We start from the raw sequence: 15,009 nt of genomic DNA, 5'->3' as shown, positions 1-15,009 counted from the left end.
TTTTTTCACCCAATCTTTGAAGAATGTAGGTAACTCAGCGTAGTGTAGTATACAAGTCGAACATGTGTGTTCACTTAACCGATGTGATCATAGGGGCCTTTTTCTGATCACCATTACTGCAATACTGAATAGTAAAGACAGCTCTTACTGGTACCAATAATGATAGGTTAAAAGGAACATGTTTGCACTAGATGAAACATGTTTGCACTAGATGTTCCATATTACCATTGTTATGGCTTTGTGACTGTTAGAAATATTGAAGAAGAAACATTTAGACAACCTCTATGTAGATACTCAGATCAACTATGGAGACCGTTTAAGGCAGCTCGTTAGTGGTGTGGCATTGACAGTCATAAGAACCCATAGAGCTGTCGCTGCAAATGGATGCAAATTCTTCTCATGAACCAAGGCCAGCCATATAAATAGTGTAGTTTGTTGACACATTGTATCATCCTGGTGGCACTATGCCGTCACACCACTCAAAATTTGCACCGTTGTTTGTTGAAATAAATGTTTACCGCACAAAACAACACACTCAACACAACACAGTGCTGAAACCAAATGCCACACATCTTTCTAAAATTGCTCGAAAACATGGACACACTTATCATAAAATTACATTTCCCTTTATTAAATCACATTCGTATTGCGTATTTGCTACCAATAAATAGTGCTTGCTATTTTCTCCTGTTCATTTGCACAAATGGGATCACGAAAACTTTTTTTGATGGGCTCACACTCCATGTATGTGGAAAGTAGTAGGGTAATAACAAGAAAGAGGAAAAAAAGACATCGAAATGACACTGTGCAAATCTGCATGTTATGAATGTGAAAAGGAAAAATGCACATCTCGTGATGACAAGAACATAAAACAGTGCAAACTTTTTTTCAACAAAAAACATGATGTTATTTTAAAAGCATTTGTACATACATATTACATGAGAGCTGCAGAAGTGGCCACGTACAGACAGTGGTGGTTATGGTGCAGACGTGGAGTCTAGCTTTGGATAGCCTGTTCCATACCAGGCAATGGCCAGCTGTTTTTTCGAAACTCACCATTGAAGTCAACTTAGCATTCACAGGCATTTCAGAATGGGTGGCAACTATCCTCTCAAACATGGCTACAATATAAGGAATTATTCCTCCGTTGAAAGTACCTCCCTCTCCCACCATTATAACAAACAAAATTTCTCAAACCTGCATTATGGCTAGTCCAACAAATTTTAGCACATAAACATTCACCAAGCACAGCATTACTATCCTTTACCATCTTGTACTGTTGCAGTGTATGCAACACAAAATGCAACTCTCGACACATTTCCAACTGCGTATCTTTGTACAATTGCAAGCAAGAATCTTGGGAGACCTTATGCTGCATGCGCAAGTCAGCGCAGGCGTTTTTACGGATAAAGACCTGTCGCCCTTTCATGCCAGAACTGGAATTTGTAAACCCTCACACCCTTGAGAAATCCTCCTTGGTGGCTGGTTTGCTACTGCCCAAAGTCTACCAAGGTCTCTGCAGTCTTTTTCAAACAGATCACCATATCCGAGCCTAGTACTTCTACCCTCTCTGCTATATCCAATGCATGTTATCATTCGCCGCATTTTTCATCACCGACGCCGGCCGTGCATTCTCGCAGACTACCTGGTCATACAGCCACTTTGGGCCTTTGTCGCAGGCTATGTAGCTCGCTGTTCTCTTCATTGTAGTCTGATAACAACCATGCCACGCCACCACACAAAATCCATTGCAGAACTCCTTCTAAATCTTCACCTTTTCCCTCCCATTCACCTACAGCTAACAGTACGTTCAAGCATGGTGTTACGCGACATTACTGAGATAATTAGTTTCTGAGCCCAGGTGCAGTGAAAGCTACTTAAAGCCTTGACAAGCAGCCTGAAATCCATCGGTGCAACCTATGCGTGCATGCTTGACCAATGAAGCGCGCGCCCATGCCAGAATAATATCTGAAACTTTCGCTGCTCCTGTGATCTCCAAAACTTTTGCTCGGCATAATGTATGCACTTAAACTATGCTCTGCTTCATACATTGCAATCATCCCTATTTAGGCTATGCTCGCTATGGGCGACTACACTTGATGCTCACTTAACTGGCCAAAATAGGGTGTGCCACATGTCAGAAAATGCACAGGTATGCGTTGTGCGATTCAATGTAACATTAAGTCCCATACTTTTGTGTTGCAAAATGCGCATGGAAGGCTTTTTAGATCTGAACCTGTTGGCGATCGAACGAGCAGAGTGACGCAACTGTGCAACCGGTGACCACAGCGCACTACTCGCGCTCGAAACCGAAACAGTATGTTGCACACTGGCAATACAAAGTGGCACAAGTAATGCATGACTTGACGTAACCTTGCGTCCGCAAGTTGCAGTTGTAATATAGGAAGTAGTTAACCATAGAAAGTGTCGCAGATCAAAAGCAACTACACTGTGAAACGACTTTATCACCGCGATGCACGCGTAGCTTCTACAGCGTTGCCTGCCAAGTATGAAACGGAGTGTGGAGCATACACTGAAGCAACCACGGCAGTGAGCAGTTGCACTTGTGCAATGCAAATTGTGCAAGAAATTGCCAATGTCATCTGAACCAGACAAAACATGTCCTGTCCCCTTGCCAATAGCATTATACAGCAGACTTCCGCTAATTCGATTCCGGTTGATAAAATTTTTTTTATTAGTTCAATCCCGACCGAAGGTCCCAGCCAGCACCCATGTGCTTCAATGGGCCCGAACATTAGTTTTTTACTCAAAAATTGGCATTCGCTGGATAATTCGAACTTGGCCACTCGGCACGTATTTGCCTGACCTCTATGGAGATTCCGTTAGTGGCAGTGTCTGGGTGGAGTTTAGGGGACAGTGAATGCTTTGAGCACACATCATCATCTCTCGAAAACACCTAGTATTTTCAGTCTGCCCTAGGAAAATTTTCAATGTAGCTCCCAATGTCTGATTTCGACATTTACCCGATTGTAACACTCACCTTTTTTTTTTTTTCCAGCAAAATTAGACCGAAAAATGCCTGCACGGTGCTATCGGATATGAAGCCAAAACTGCCTCCACAATGTCCATGTCCTTTAACCGCATAACAAAAATGTACTGCTAGCTTTAAAAAAAGAAGTGCAGTGAAGCTGACTTCAGGCAACCGGCCACCACTGTGCAATACGTGCTTGTTTAATAATTGGGTGCACATTCGATTTTTAGTTTGTTTAGGAGCTTTAACGTAACTTCTACGTTAGTTTTCCACTTCGGACGCATTAAAAGTGGGTACGCAATTGCTTCAGGGGCGAGTTAGACTATGGCAAATACTGCCAAATGAATCAGCAGTACGTTCCGGCAGTTTCCTTTTTGCATCTTGTGTAATTCGATCAATTTTGTCGGTGCCATCAGGGTCAAATTAACGGAAGTCAACTGGATTAGTTCAAATGCTGCTTACCAACACAGTTCTGGCGGCACGCAGATCCGGTAATTTACAGAAGAACAAAAACGTGTGCGCCGCCATGCTTTCAAACTTGTGAAAGCAAGTGACCGCACCTAAACAATGCTAACAGTGAGCGCTCTCCTGCACAGCAGACAAGAATGAAATGACCACAAGGTTCATGACTGCCACCTGCAGCTCTCTCTGGCAACAATGACAAAAAAAAGGATGCATCCATGACTTAAACACCGCAGAGGGAAAATAAAATCTGTGCACAAATCTAGCCAAGTTTCACCCGCTGTGTATAAGTCACCTGGCAAAATGCATCTCCTATATTAGTAACAATGGTACAATAAGTTTGCAGTGTTCACGTCTCAAAAGACGGAACACATGCTTGTGATTAAAAACAAGGCGAGAGCGTGTGTGTGACACAAAGTGTAACAGTGTAACAGTGTACACAAAATATAACATAAATGGAGTGACAAAAAAAAAATACAGAACATAGATGAACGTCAACAAGGTGGTGTTTTTTTTTTGTTCTTTGGGTACTTCACCTATGCTACAATACGGTATACACTTTTAATTTTAAAAGAAGTAGCAAAACGAAGCAACGAAAGAAGGTTGACAGCACGTGAAAGGGTCGTCTTACCCTTTGAAAACACCCACCACAGAAGAAGCGGATCAACCCCCCCACCCCCCCCGTACCACACCAAATTCGGGTTTAAACTCGGCGCACAGTCCTTCAGCTCTGTCAGTGGTGGTGATGGTGGGTTCATAGAAGGCACTTTCTGGCAATAACGCTTGTTGCGTTCACTGTGAGATGAAAGTGTGGTTTGCCACGGCAACCAGCAGGGACGTGTTGACTTGGTTAGTTCTACCACAAGAAGTCTCTGTCTTCGACAGCAGCACAGCTTGATGCAGCGCTGCTTGTGGCATTAGTTTCATCGCGAGGCGGGCACTATGCATGTCTGGAAGCATTCAGTCGATGACATGTCGCCGGGCTTGCCTCAGACATGTTGGTGATGAAGCAACAGACCTCTTCCCAATATTCAAGACGATGGTTCACAATCTTCCAGTACGATCGCCCTAGTACGGATGCCCGAGTGACAAAGCTCTGCTGGCTGCACATTCTTGACAAGCACGATGGATACAGCTGATGGGGTAAGTGGTAACGACCGTCAAGCTAAAATATTTACACCAACTACTGCGGGCAGCAACACACAGTCCTACTGCGTGTCCTGCAATTTGAACGAGTTTTGACACATCTGATATTTGCGCTTCGGCACGGTTATGCTTCTGCAGCGCTGGTACCGCAAATTCCTGTATTCATTGAATGTTCCTCTACCTCAATGCCCCGCTTCAACTCCGGCAAATGGAGGGCGACCGTCCCCTCAACTGAAATGGTCACTGTTCTTTGGTAACCCTCGTAAGTACACTGCACAAATTACCAGGCAGCATTACCAAAGTGCAATGTCTACTTCAGTCTTGGGGTGGTGCAGTCCTGCACGACGCAGAGAGTCAAAGGAGAGTTCTCAAGTTCAAATTTGGGAGTACCACCACTCGGACAAAATACACAGAAAAGAGCGGCACACACGCACACCGCTGATTAGCAACCATATTGCCACTGCTTTCAACTTTTTACATTTGAAAAAAACAAGATGTACGGAATACCATGAGCAGAGTGCCTGGAAAATATTTCAGGCCTTTTTGACATACACACAAAAAAAAAAATTTTTTTTAAATAGAGAGACTTGTTCATCAGCACACCGTTGCTGCTTGTGCATAAAAAGGAGATACTATTATATATGTGCGATGGGTCTGCAGCATGTTCCCAACTGCTTTTTCCTTTCTGTGTTCTTTTTCGCGAATGTACAGAGTTCATAGCAAAAAGCATTAAACTTACGACGACTGATAGCCAGCACAATGTGTATGCCACTCTTTTTCCGTGTGCTTCATCCGAGTGCTGGTCCTCCAGAATTTGAACTATCCTACACCAACCAGCCCAAGTTTCTCCACTACTGGGAGTTCACAAGTATCGGTCCATTTGTAAATACGGTGCTAAGAGTACCAGCTGAATGCTTTGGCCATCTCAATGTTCACCATGGCACAAAAACTATGAAGACAATGATGAGCACCAATATGCGAGTTTCATTATTCTTGGCCTGGACTGTGTGTGTTACTCCGTTAACATAACCTTCGTTAAGCCAGATACAATTGTCACATTCGAGGACATCAACAGGACCAAATTCACCTCATTTTTACAACCTTCACAAGGTAGACTAAGTAACAACACAGCGGCAACAGCGCTTGACCTGCCTCCGGGCAGTCGTGCAGAATGGTGCACACACTAGGCGGCTTTGACGAAGCCTGGTGCCGCTCCAGGGGCCCTCGTGACAGTATGCACATCACATTCTGCAAGCGTTTCCTTCTCCCCGTTTGCCGTCTGGCGCAGAAAAGGGCTCGGCATGCTGCGTGTTAAGTAATAAGCAAAAGTGCAGTGCTGTCACCAGAGGGCGCAACACGAAATGCTCCACCCGCACAGCACCAGAGCAGTTCATGATGTGAAACGCTGTTTGCGCTGTGACAGCGCTCTTGGTCCCAAGTTCTGTGATTATTTTTTTTTTTTCTTCTAAACTCTGGCGTGTGATGGAGGGATGGATGCGTCGGCAAAGGAGCAGAGAGATTCTGCACGTGGACACCAGTGGCCGCCGCCACATCACTCGTCAGGAACCACTGTGTGGGGCCGTTCAGTCACCCCGACAAGTGGCTGTGTTGCAGACACTGTGGTGACCAGATTGGTGGCTGCCATCTTGTTCAGGACCTGCGCCAATTGTCGCAAACACTTCAGTCGAGCATGACAGCAGCACGCTTCCAAACTGAACCAGAGTGAGCCCTGACACAGCTATTCAGTCTACTGCACAAACTGCAGTTGCAGCTGGAGCTTGCACCACACAAACAACTTTCAATTAGTCGGCTCATGTACAGGGGCAGGCAACACCTGTAGCCATCAGTAGTAAACAAACCCAGCATTGAATGCACCATGTTGTCATGACCACTCTTTTGAACAGTACACCGTCAACTTGAAGTAACCAGGGGGTGGGAGGTATTCTGTAAGTGTCCAAACTAGTGGATATATATCCATTGCGTCTAATGCTGAAGTTCTGATTGGTTGGGGTGGGATATGTGTCAAAACGAGACGGGCACCCCCAGCCGATCAGCACTTCAGCAGCAGACGTAATGGACATGTCCAATAGGTGAACGCTTACAGAATACCAGCCCAGAAGGCAGCCTCCTCATTCTTCAGCTGTAGCAAATCGGTACTGTTCTCTCAAACGCTCTTTTGCACTAGGAACTCGCAGCCAAATTGGGCCAATCGCTATGATCGCATGACTTGTAAAGAATAATAATTCCATCATGTGAACATGCATCTCTATATAAATAACAGAAACGCCCATGAGGCAGCAGTGACAGAAAAATGACAGAAATGTTGACAGGAACTCAGAGGCGCAGCAATTCATTACAACAGTGCTTCTTGTTCTTTCCTTTATTTTTTCTTTCAACACAAAGCATTCTGGGCCTCATACAAGGCATGTTGTGGTGAGTAAGTAGGTACGTTCTTTGATCTTGGCTTCTAGCGCGAAGTGAACACGGACACAGAAAGGAGCAGACAGGACGAGCGCTCGTCCTGTCTGCTCCTTTCTGTGTTCGTGTTCACTTCGCGCTAGAAGCCAAGATCATGTTACCGCACCAACTCGCCCAACTGTCTATCCTTTTGCAGGTACGTTCTTGTCTTGCATCGTTTCAGGCATCTTCAATAAATAAAATTGCCTGATGGTGGGATCGAACCCGTCTCCTTTGCACTAGTAGACTGCTACGACTGGAAGAATGGCTATACAGGCATTACAAAGCACAAACCGCCACGAAGCTGTTTTAGTTGTAAAATATAGAAGCCAGAGCGGCCCACTGAGGGCGGTTCAGGGGGACTGAATCAACTGCTCTTCTGACCGGGTATGAGTGTGACTGGGTATGTGCGGCCAGATTCTGACCAGATAGGCTACGTACGCGGGTATGCATGTGACGCTGCTTAGTGAAAGTTGTTTTTCCGAATTAATGCGTCCCAAAGTAAAGTGGGCGTGCAGCCCTCACACAAGTACATACAGCAATGTCTTACCTGTACAACATTGCCACTTGGAGCCGCAGCTGGTGTTGCCACTGTCACTGCCACCTTGCCCAGTGTTGGTCTAGCAGTGGTGGCGATGAGGGGGAGATCATCTTCATCCGATGAACTTGCCGGCGCCGTCCAGAGCCGGTCGCGGCCGTTCTCGCGTGTTGGATCAGTGGCCACTGTCAGGGAAGCTGCGGCGGACGCTTCACGACCGTTCTCTTGGGGACCAACAAGCTGACTTGTGAGCTGCATGGGCAGTGCGAGCCTTGGCCGCTTTGCTTCATTTGGGCTTGTGGACCGGTCACGCGGCTGCTGCTGTTGCTGCTGCTGCTGGGAGTTCTCCTGCTCATCCAGGAAGCGGTCCATGTAGTCCCTGTACACATTGTCCATTCAAAACATCTGAGGCAATGTTCCATCTTTAGTGCATCTCGTAACCCTCTCTCACCGATGACGACTATAGTCGTCACCAAAATTCGTACTACTATAGCCAATTTCAAGCACAGTCGTTGAAGCCATGTTTCTAAAATCTCGGGGAAATTTGTTACATTTTATTGTAGGTCGAATAGTGAACATTCCAATTGTTCAAATAGCGAACTGAATATTTACTATTTGATATTGTTGAATACTACTTTTGATACTACTGAATGTCTACTATTTGAATATCTATTATTTGATATTGTTGATATGCCCAATTAGGGAATTGCACACACAGCACTCGAACGCTGCAATTCACAGAGCAGTGCCGCATCGGCCGGGGCCGCCGCTGTCAGTACAAGGTCTGTCGGGGTCGACAAGACTGATTGAAATGATAATGCGATGCAGACAGGAGGAATGGTAACAACAGCAGCACGTATCTCGTAAAGCACGAAAGCATGTGCAAAGATTGGGCGATTAGTCGTGTTGGATAGTAGCTATGAGTTTAACACCGCTTCAACAGCCATCAATCTAACCTGCATGCGTGATCTTGGGACCAATCACTGATCAGCCACCTGTGTGAACATATTTGAGAGCTTTAGGTTTGGGGATTCAAGCTCCACCCAAGCAGTGGAGGACGCAAACTCCAATGTGGGCCCTTCGAGCTCTTTTGTGCTCACTTCTGGATCTTTTGTACACTCGGCGCCCTGTGTCCCTCAACGCTTGTGTGCGGCTTACATCCCCTAACCTAAAGCTCTCTTTTAACGGCAAACATTCCGCAACAGCTTGCGCCCCTGTTACCACATCGGCCAGCAGTGAATTTCTGTCACAGCCACACTGCCTAATTGGTGCTGCTTCATCGGGCATCAGCAACTAAAGTTATGGTTCGGTGCTGAATCAACGCAATCAATGCCGCCAGACACTCAGAAAGTCAACAAACCGCTTCGCCAATGAAAGCAAGTGCACAGAATGGCAACGAAGTTGTTCATGGCTGCAATCTTTGTGACACACACCGTACGGCAGCCTCTTGTTCCTTGTGCTGTTCCTAGATGCACATCGGTCTCTTTTTGTAGCTTCAAGTGAGAACAGTTGTGTCATGGGACACAACTATTCCTCAATTATCTCCTGTCACATCACAAGCACCGATATGACTAGTAAGTGTACTTGCAGGCCCTCAGAGGTATTTCAGACACACCTATGGCGATTTGAGCCCTTGGGCACAGTAAAAGGCCCGCATTCATTTTTTCGGATTGCCCGATTTTTTTTAGACGTTTTTGTGAGCCCTAGGGTGTCCGAAAAATTGGACATTAACTTTAGTTCAGTACTTTGCTATCAAGTTATTACTATCAATGGTTCACATTTCGAATGAAACTGCAACATTATATTAGTGACTTCAGATCATGCGTCTTCCCAAATAGCACATTTATTCATCATTCTTTTTCTTTTCTAAATATAAGAATGAGGTTTTAGCGTATTTGTTTACTGAGTGAAGAAAATGCAGCACCGATGCCTATAGTACTCACGTGGTTCCGGGGTGCAGAGCATACTTCTTCTTTTCGAGGCGCACCTTACTGGCAAAGATGTCGTGCCGCTCCGTCTTCTTCCACAGGTAGTAGAAGTGCACAAGCTCACCAACCGAGCGCGTACGGACCTGCACATGGTTTGCAAGAACCATCTAACAGAGAACAATCTCGCGAATTTAACCATGCTAACAAGGTCGTGCGAAGGCCATCGGTAGGCACAATTGTAGCAGACTAATAGGCAACTGAGGTTGGCACTAGCAAGTTTCTCCTTTCAATCCTTTCTGGTCCGAATTTTTCAAATTAAGTATAAGATTGATATTGAACAACAAAGCCAGCAAAACGAACGACAAAGCCAGCAAAAACTTAAGATATAATTCCCACTGGAGCTTTTTTTGGCAATGAACCTAAGGTTTTTCTCATGAACTACCAACAACTCAAGGTGCTGTAAGCACAATTACTTTGTTAAGCGTAAAACAACAGGACGACTGTCCCATCGTCTTTCTTGTGTCTGTTGTTTTGCGCTAAAATTGTCCTGTCGTCCTTCTTGTGTGCATTGATTTGCACTAAATTGTCCTGCCATCTTTCTTGTGTCCGTCGTTTTGCGCTACACAAAGTAATTATGGATTTGCACCAAGTTGCTGTAAGCAGCACGTGGTTCTTCAGACTTCTCGATTCACAATCGTAATAAACTTAAATATGGCCACAGATATGGCCACCCAAGGCAGACGACATATTTGGCAGTATGCTCCAAAGACACCACGCTGAGGACAGTGGCAACACAGTGGCAGATTCGCGGCAACACAGTGGCAGGTTTTTCTCACTTTTTCTTCTTTTTTTCCTTCGCCGCACTGTCATGTTTTTTTTTCCTTTGGTGCAGACACCCAGTAGCCAGATTTGATTGTTATAACCAATAAATCAATGTGGACACATTATATGAAGCAGTCTATTTTACTATAGAACACACACAGAAGTTCACGGTGCCGCGGCTGCTCACTGTTGCATCCGGTATATTGTAAAAATCAGTAATTTTCTAAGTGGGTTGGACTGTAATTTGTTCTAATTAGATTGTATTAATGTATGCCCCTTCTGTCTTCTTATACAACAAAGTTATAACAATTATTAGATTATAACAGAATTTTCCTGGCCCCTGAATACTGTTACGAATGGGATTGGAATGTAATTGAAAATTTTAAATAACAAGGTAAATGTAAACAAAAGTAGAGGAAAATATAATTTGTCAAAGGTGGGAGCACCACATGCATTATGCATGCGGTGCTTTGTCAGTTAAGCTACCGCAGAAATAAAATAATTTGGCACGCGTTTTCCTCAGTCACTCGCCCTCACTGCACTATACCTCCCAATTAGCCCACTTTAAAGAGTCCCCGCAACGGTGTGGATAAATTCTGTAGACGCATAGGGTACAGCTACAGTAAAACAGCGCCACAATTTAAGCGGTGTCTAATATAAAGACAGTCACGGATGATTACAAGTTATCCTCCTCCCTAGTCATGTCTTTTCTCCTCAAGCCGTTCGCCGAGTGATCGGGGCTAAGCTCCGCCTTCACTGGCTCTGCGTCATGACTGGACGTCGTGTCGTCTACTTCTAGTGGTCACGGAGCCAGCACGTGAAGCCTCTCGAAGCTCTCCGCTGGCAGCCTGGCCGTCAATACCCCACGAGAGCTATCCAAGCAGCATGCGTTGCGAGCATTCTGCCGCAGTGCCTGGTATTCTGATAACCCCAGGCAAGCTGGGCATTTTGACGGATGGACAGAGGGGTAAACTAAAGCTGCTCCATACAACTACCGCTGTGATGAAGGGGCTTTAGCGTAAACGTGAATGGCCTGAGCAGCCTGCATGGTGCAGCCACCTGGTGGCACAGAGCTTAACCAGCCAAACGAACAGCCACTATTGCTGCAACCAAGTGTAAAAAATTTCAACATTCGGAAAGACAACATGTTCACGGTTACACTCCTGCCGAAAATTTACACCAGCAGCAAAGTGTAATACACTTTGGTTACTGTCATCTGAGCTCTGTGTTTGTCTGGTTGTCCTATGTACCACCAGGTGGCTGCACCATGCAGGCCATTCACGTTCACGCTTCTGCTCATTCAGTAAAAATCCCAGTTCGCTTGCGCTTACGTTTACCTGAATACCAGATGCGTTAAAACTCTCTATTGAGGTAGTAATTCTCCTGAGTGAAGTGACGGCTACAAACGTGTAAATGCTGGTTCCGATTGTATACTGACAGCCCAATGCACTGCAGTTACTCTGCTCGCTTGTTGCCTTGCAGAGGGACTCAATGTCACAGCTGAACATTCAGTCGATCGCTAGATTTGCAGTCCACAGCATAATAAGGGCGATCCATGGTGCTCACGAAAACAAAGCTCAACACCAACGCTGACGATGCAGTTTACACCAACACAGAGAATGTTGTAACAAAAGCAGACGTACGACATTTGCTGTGTGCCGGAAGTGCTTGAGTGTAGCGATAAATTGTTGTGTATTTTCTTTCCGTTACTTCTTTTATAGTAACAAAGTAACCAACATTCCAACCATTACGAACATCTGTTCACCATAAAGTTGGAAAAATTATAGATAACATGACCTGGGTAGCCAATCGGATAGCTCACCCAACTGATGTCAATGGGGCTAACTACACCAATTGGGAGAGGAACGACTTGAAACTCGGAGGAGCAGTGCCGCTGCAATCCATAGCTATGCACATTTTTTTAAAACCTTATAAAAATTACCGGCTTTACACTAGGACCTTAAATGCATCACTTAATGTTCAGAAGCACCTACCCTAACAACTGTACATTTGTACAAAATTATCAAAATTGTTTCAGGGTCCCTGTAAAAGTATGTTTCGCATCTGCTGCCTTGGCCATGAGCAGCACTGGCTGGCAAATTTTTTACACATACACAAAAACCCAGGAAAGTGAATCAGTAATTAACTTGCCCAACTGTCACTTTTACTGGCTTACAATCTGTCCCAAATTATACTTTACTTCCAAGTATTCTAGATCAACCGGTGGCAATTGTGGTTATTGTAGACTAACTACATACACGTGTCACATGCAAACTGGAAATTTGGGCACGTCATTCTCGGGCAGCTACATTTGCCATGTAACTATACCTGATGTCTTGGGCAAGAATTAAAGCATAACAATGATACTGGTCTAAAAACGAAAGAACACAAATCACAAGTGCCCACATGCACAAGGCCAGGCACCTCGCTGCAACTAAAACAGCCACAAAACTTTGCGACAATAAAACTACTTGTGCGCACTGGGCATTTTTGCTGCACGCATGATAGGTACTTACAAAAATTACTAGAGGGAACTCTGGCGCCAAAAGCATGGCAGTTTAGCCAGCGTGGGAACGATGGTCATAGTGCATGGCTTTGCCTAAACTTGATCCTTCAGGCTTTGAACAGCTTTTCGAGTTTTCAAACCGATCATTTTCGACAAAGTATTGCTTTACAGAGGCAATAATTTGCAATGATTATGTGTGTGCATAGAGTCTTAATGCCGTCATTTAGAAAAATAGGATTTCTTCGTAACTTGGGCCAATACAGGCAGATAAAGCATAGTAAAGTAAGACACAAGAGTGTTTGAAGCCACAAGCACAAAGATAAGACAAATCCGTGTACTAACCTGATTCCCATGAGCTAGTTCCCTCTAGTAATTTCTGAACGAAACTCTTGTGGCATGCACTGTACCCCTTCAAGTGAAAAGCAGGACAATCGCACTGGAGGATGGTCCTACCTTGTGTAGTTGGATGAGGTGGAAGTCCTTGCCGTACAACCGAAGGCCACTCTCAAAACTCCGGCACTCTTCTTCAGACCAAAGGCTCATCTCTGCGGGAGAGGGGTCACGCAGGGAGACACTTTGTCTCAATGTTCAGAAAACCGAGTCAGAATGAAATGACTCATCAAGACAATGCTTTCAGTTCGCACTGTTCTGGATGTGCGTTAAGCACTGTCTCTTTGTGTACTGGCAACATGCAACATCAGCTGAGCTTACACGTACGGCATCGGCTGCACGAGTGCTGGCCTGAACAGTCTGCACACCAGAGGAACACTGCCCTCTGTCTCACCAATTCTGTGCAGTCCAACAAATGCTACATGTCCCATCAACAAACCAGGAACAAGAGCTAGAAGCATGCATCCAATGTGTGCCGCTCTTGCCGTTGCTCCTGTGATTACTAGCTGACATGGGCCACATGCATGCTGCACTGCAAGGACTAGCTGAGATGGACTATAATGATATAGTTAGGCTGGGCCGAGTACTTCACCATTGCGAAAGAACACACTAATTGCTCCTACCAACATCAGGGACAGGTAAACAAATGAACTACCACAATTTGCATGAAAATAACACCAAGGGGACACATATCTGATGATTCAGAAAATTTGAGCCCTTCACAGGTCGCTGCAGTAGATGCTTGGTGGTGACCATGCGTTTGAAAGAATACACCTTTTTGGAACAACACACAAGCCTTGGAGGTGCTGCAACCTCTTGTAAGTTCTAAAAAAGAAGAGCTTTTGGTGTGATACACTCTTGGAGACTGCCAGAACTAATATTTTGCCTTGCACTGTGTCAGCTGCTACCTATTCCTGCTTCACATAGCTTAGTGCTTCACATAGTTTCGCATGTCACTGTATGACCAGCCATTACATGCCTGGCATTCACGTGCCCAGGCCACATTCAGATAGCAAATGCTAGAAACATGGACAGTCCTACACCGCAGCTTTTTGATGTTATGTGATTGATACACAGGATTAAAATAGAATTAATTTCATAGAGTAAGTGCAAGCTCGATACAGATTCAGAGAATGGATGCCATTTCACTGCAACAGGTCATTGGGACAAAAACCTAATAAAGCAAAAGTTGTGCACAGTTTTAAGAGCTCGGAGGCTAAAAGGTAACCCATCACCAATACAGTAGAGTCCCGTTGATTAGACTCTAATTAACCCCATAAGTGTTTCATTATTTGGACCAGAACTGACCTTATTTTGCTTCCTTCTTTTTAAGGCTTATTTTCAATCTTCACTTGATCGAAGCCATTCTAAAGCTTTTTCAACCAATTTGCTTCATGTTTTAAGCGAGAAACCCTCATTTTAACTTATCACTACACCATAGATAGCATGCCACCCTCCACACAAGCCTTATTGGGTCACCCCGAAAATCACCCTAATAATGGCACTGATGGCTGCAGTCTGCCTCTCTTGGTGGTGCTTAGAGAACAGTGACTTCAAAGACAGAACATCTCTTGCTGAAAACAAGAAATTTCAGCTTGTTTTCTGCAAAATTACGCAGGGTGCTATGGAACTTGCCAGTAATTTTCGCTAGAGATTCAAGGTTGAGGACCATCAATTAAAGCAGTCGTATGTTGTGCAGCCCTGGCCTAAAGTCATTTGCTTCAGGTGAGACCAGCGCCTAGTGGCCTTGCACAGAGCTAAAGCGGTG

The 15,009-nt window shown here is 44.9% G+C and overlaps 1 protein-coding gene across 4 annotated transcripts in view; it reads right to left on the bottom strand.

Annotated features, from left to right (window-relative positions):
* Positions 1 to 5,286: 5,286 nt before the first annotated feature.
* The window catches only part of LOC126517820 (mesoderm induction early response protein 1-like), a 33,609-nt gene continuing 23,886 nt past the window's right edge, over positions 5,287 to 15,009 (bottom strand). For all 4 annotated transcript variants that reach the window (XM_050167621.3, XM_050167622.3, XM_050167623.3 and 1 more), the window contains exons 11-14: positions 13,305 to 13,396; positions 9,539 to 9,666; positions 7,608 to 7,974; positions 5,287 to 6,257 (exon numbers count right to left, since the gene is read on the bottom strand). In XM_050167621.3, the coding sequence (XP_050023578.1) occupies positions 6,153 to 6,257; positions 7,608 to 7,974; positions 9,539 to 9,666; positions 13,305 to 13,396 (692 nt within the window). In that variant the 3' untranslated portion in view covers positions 5,287 to 6,152. The remainder of the gene's footprint in view (positions 6,258 to 7,607; positions 7,975 to 9,538; positions 9,667 to 13,304; positions 13,397 to 15,009) is intronic.

Source organism: Dermacentor andersoni, chromosome 11 (assembly GCF_023375885.2).
Source record: "Dermacentor andersoni chromosome 11, qqDerAnde1_hic_scaffold, whole genome shotgun sequence".
In the NCBI taxonomy this organism is placed as follows: Eukaryota; Metazoa; Arthropoda; class Arachnida; order Ixodida; family Ixodidae; genus Dermacentor; species Dermacentor andersoni.
Note: the sequence above shows the minus strand (reverse complement) of the source record. Positions and strands in the feature narration are given on the sequence as shown.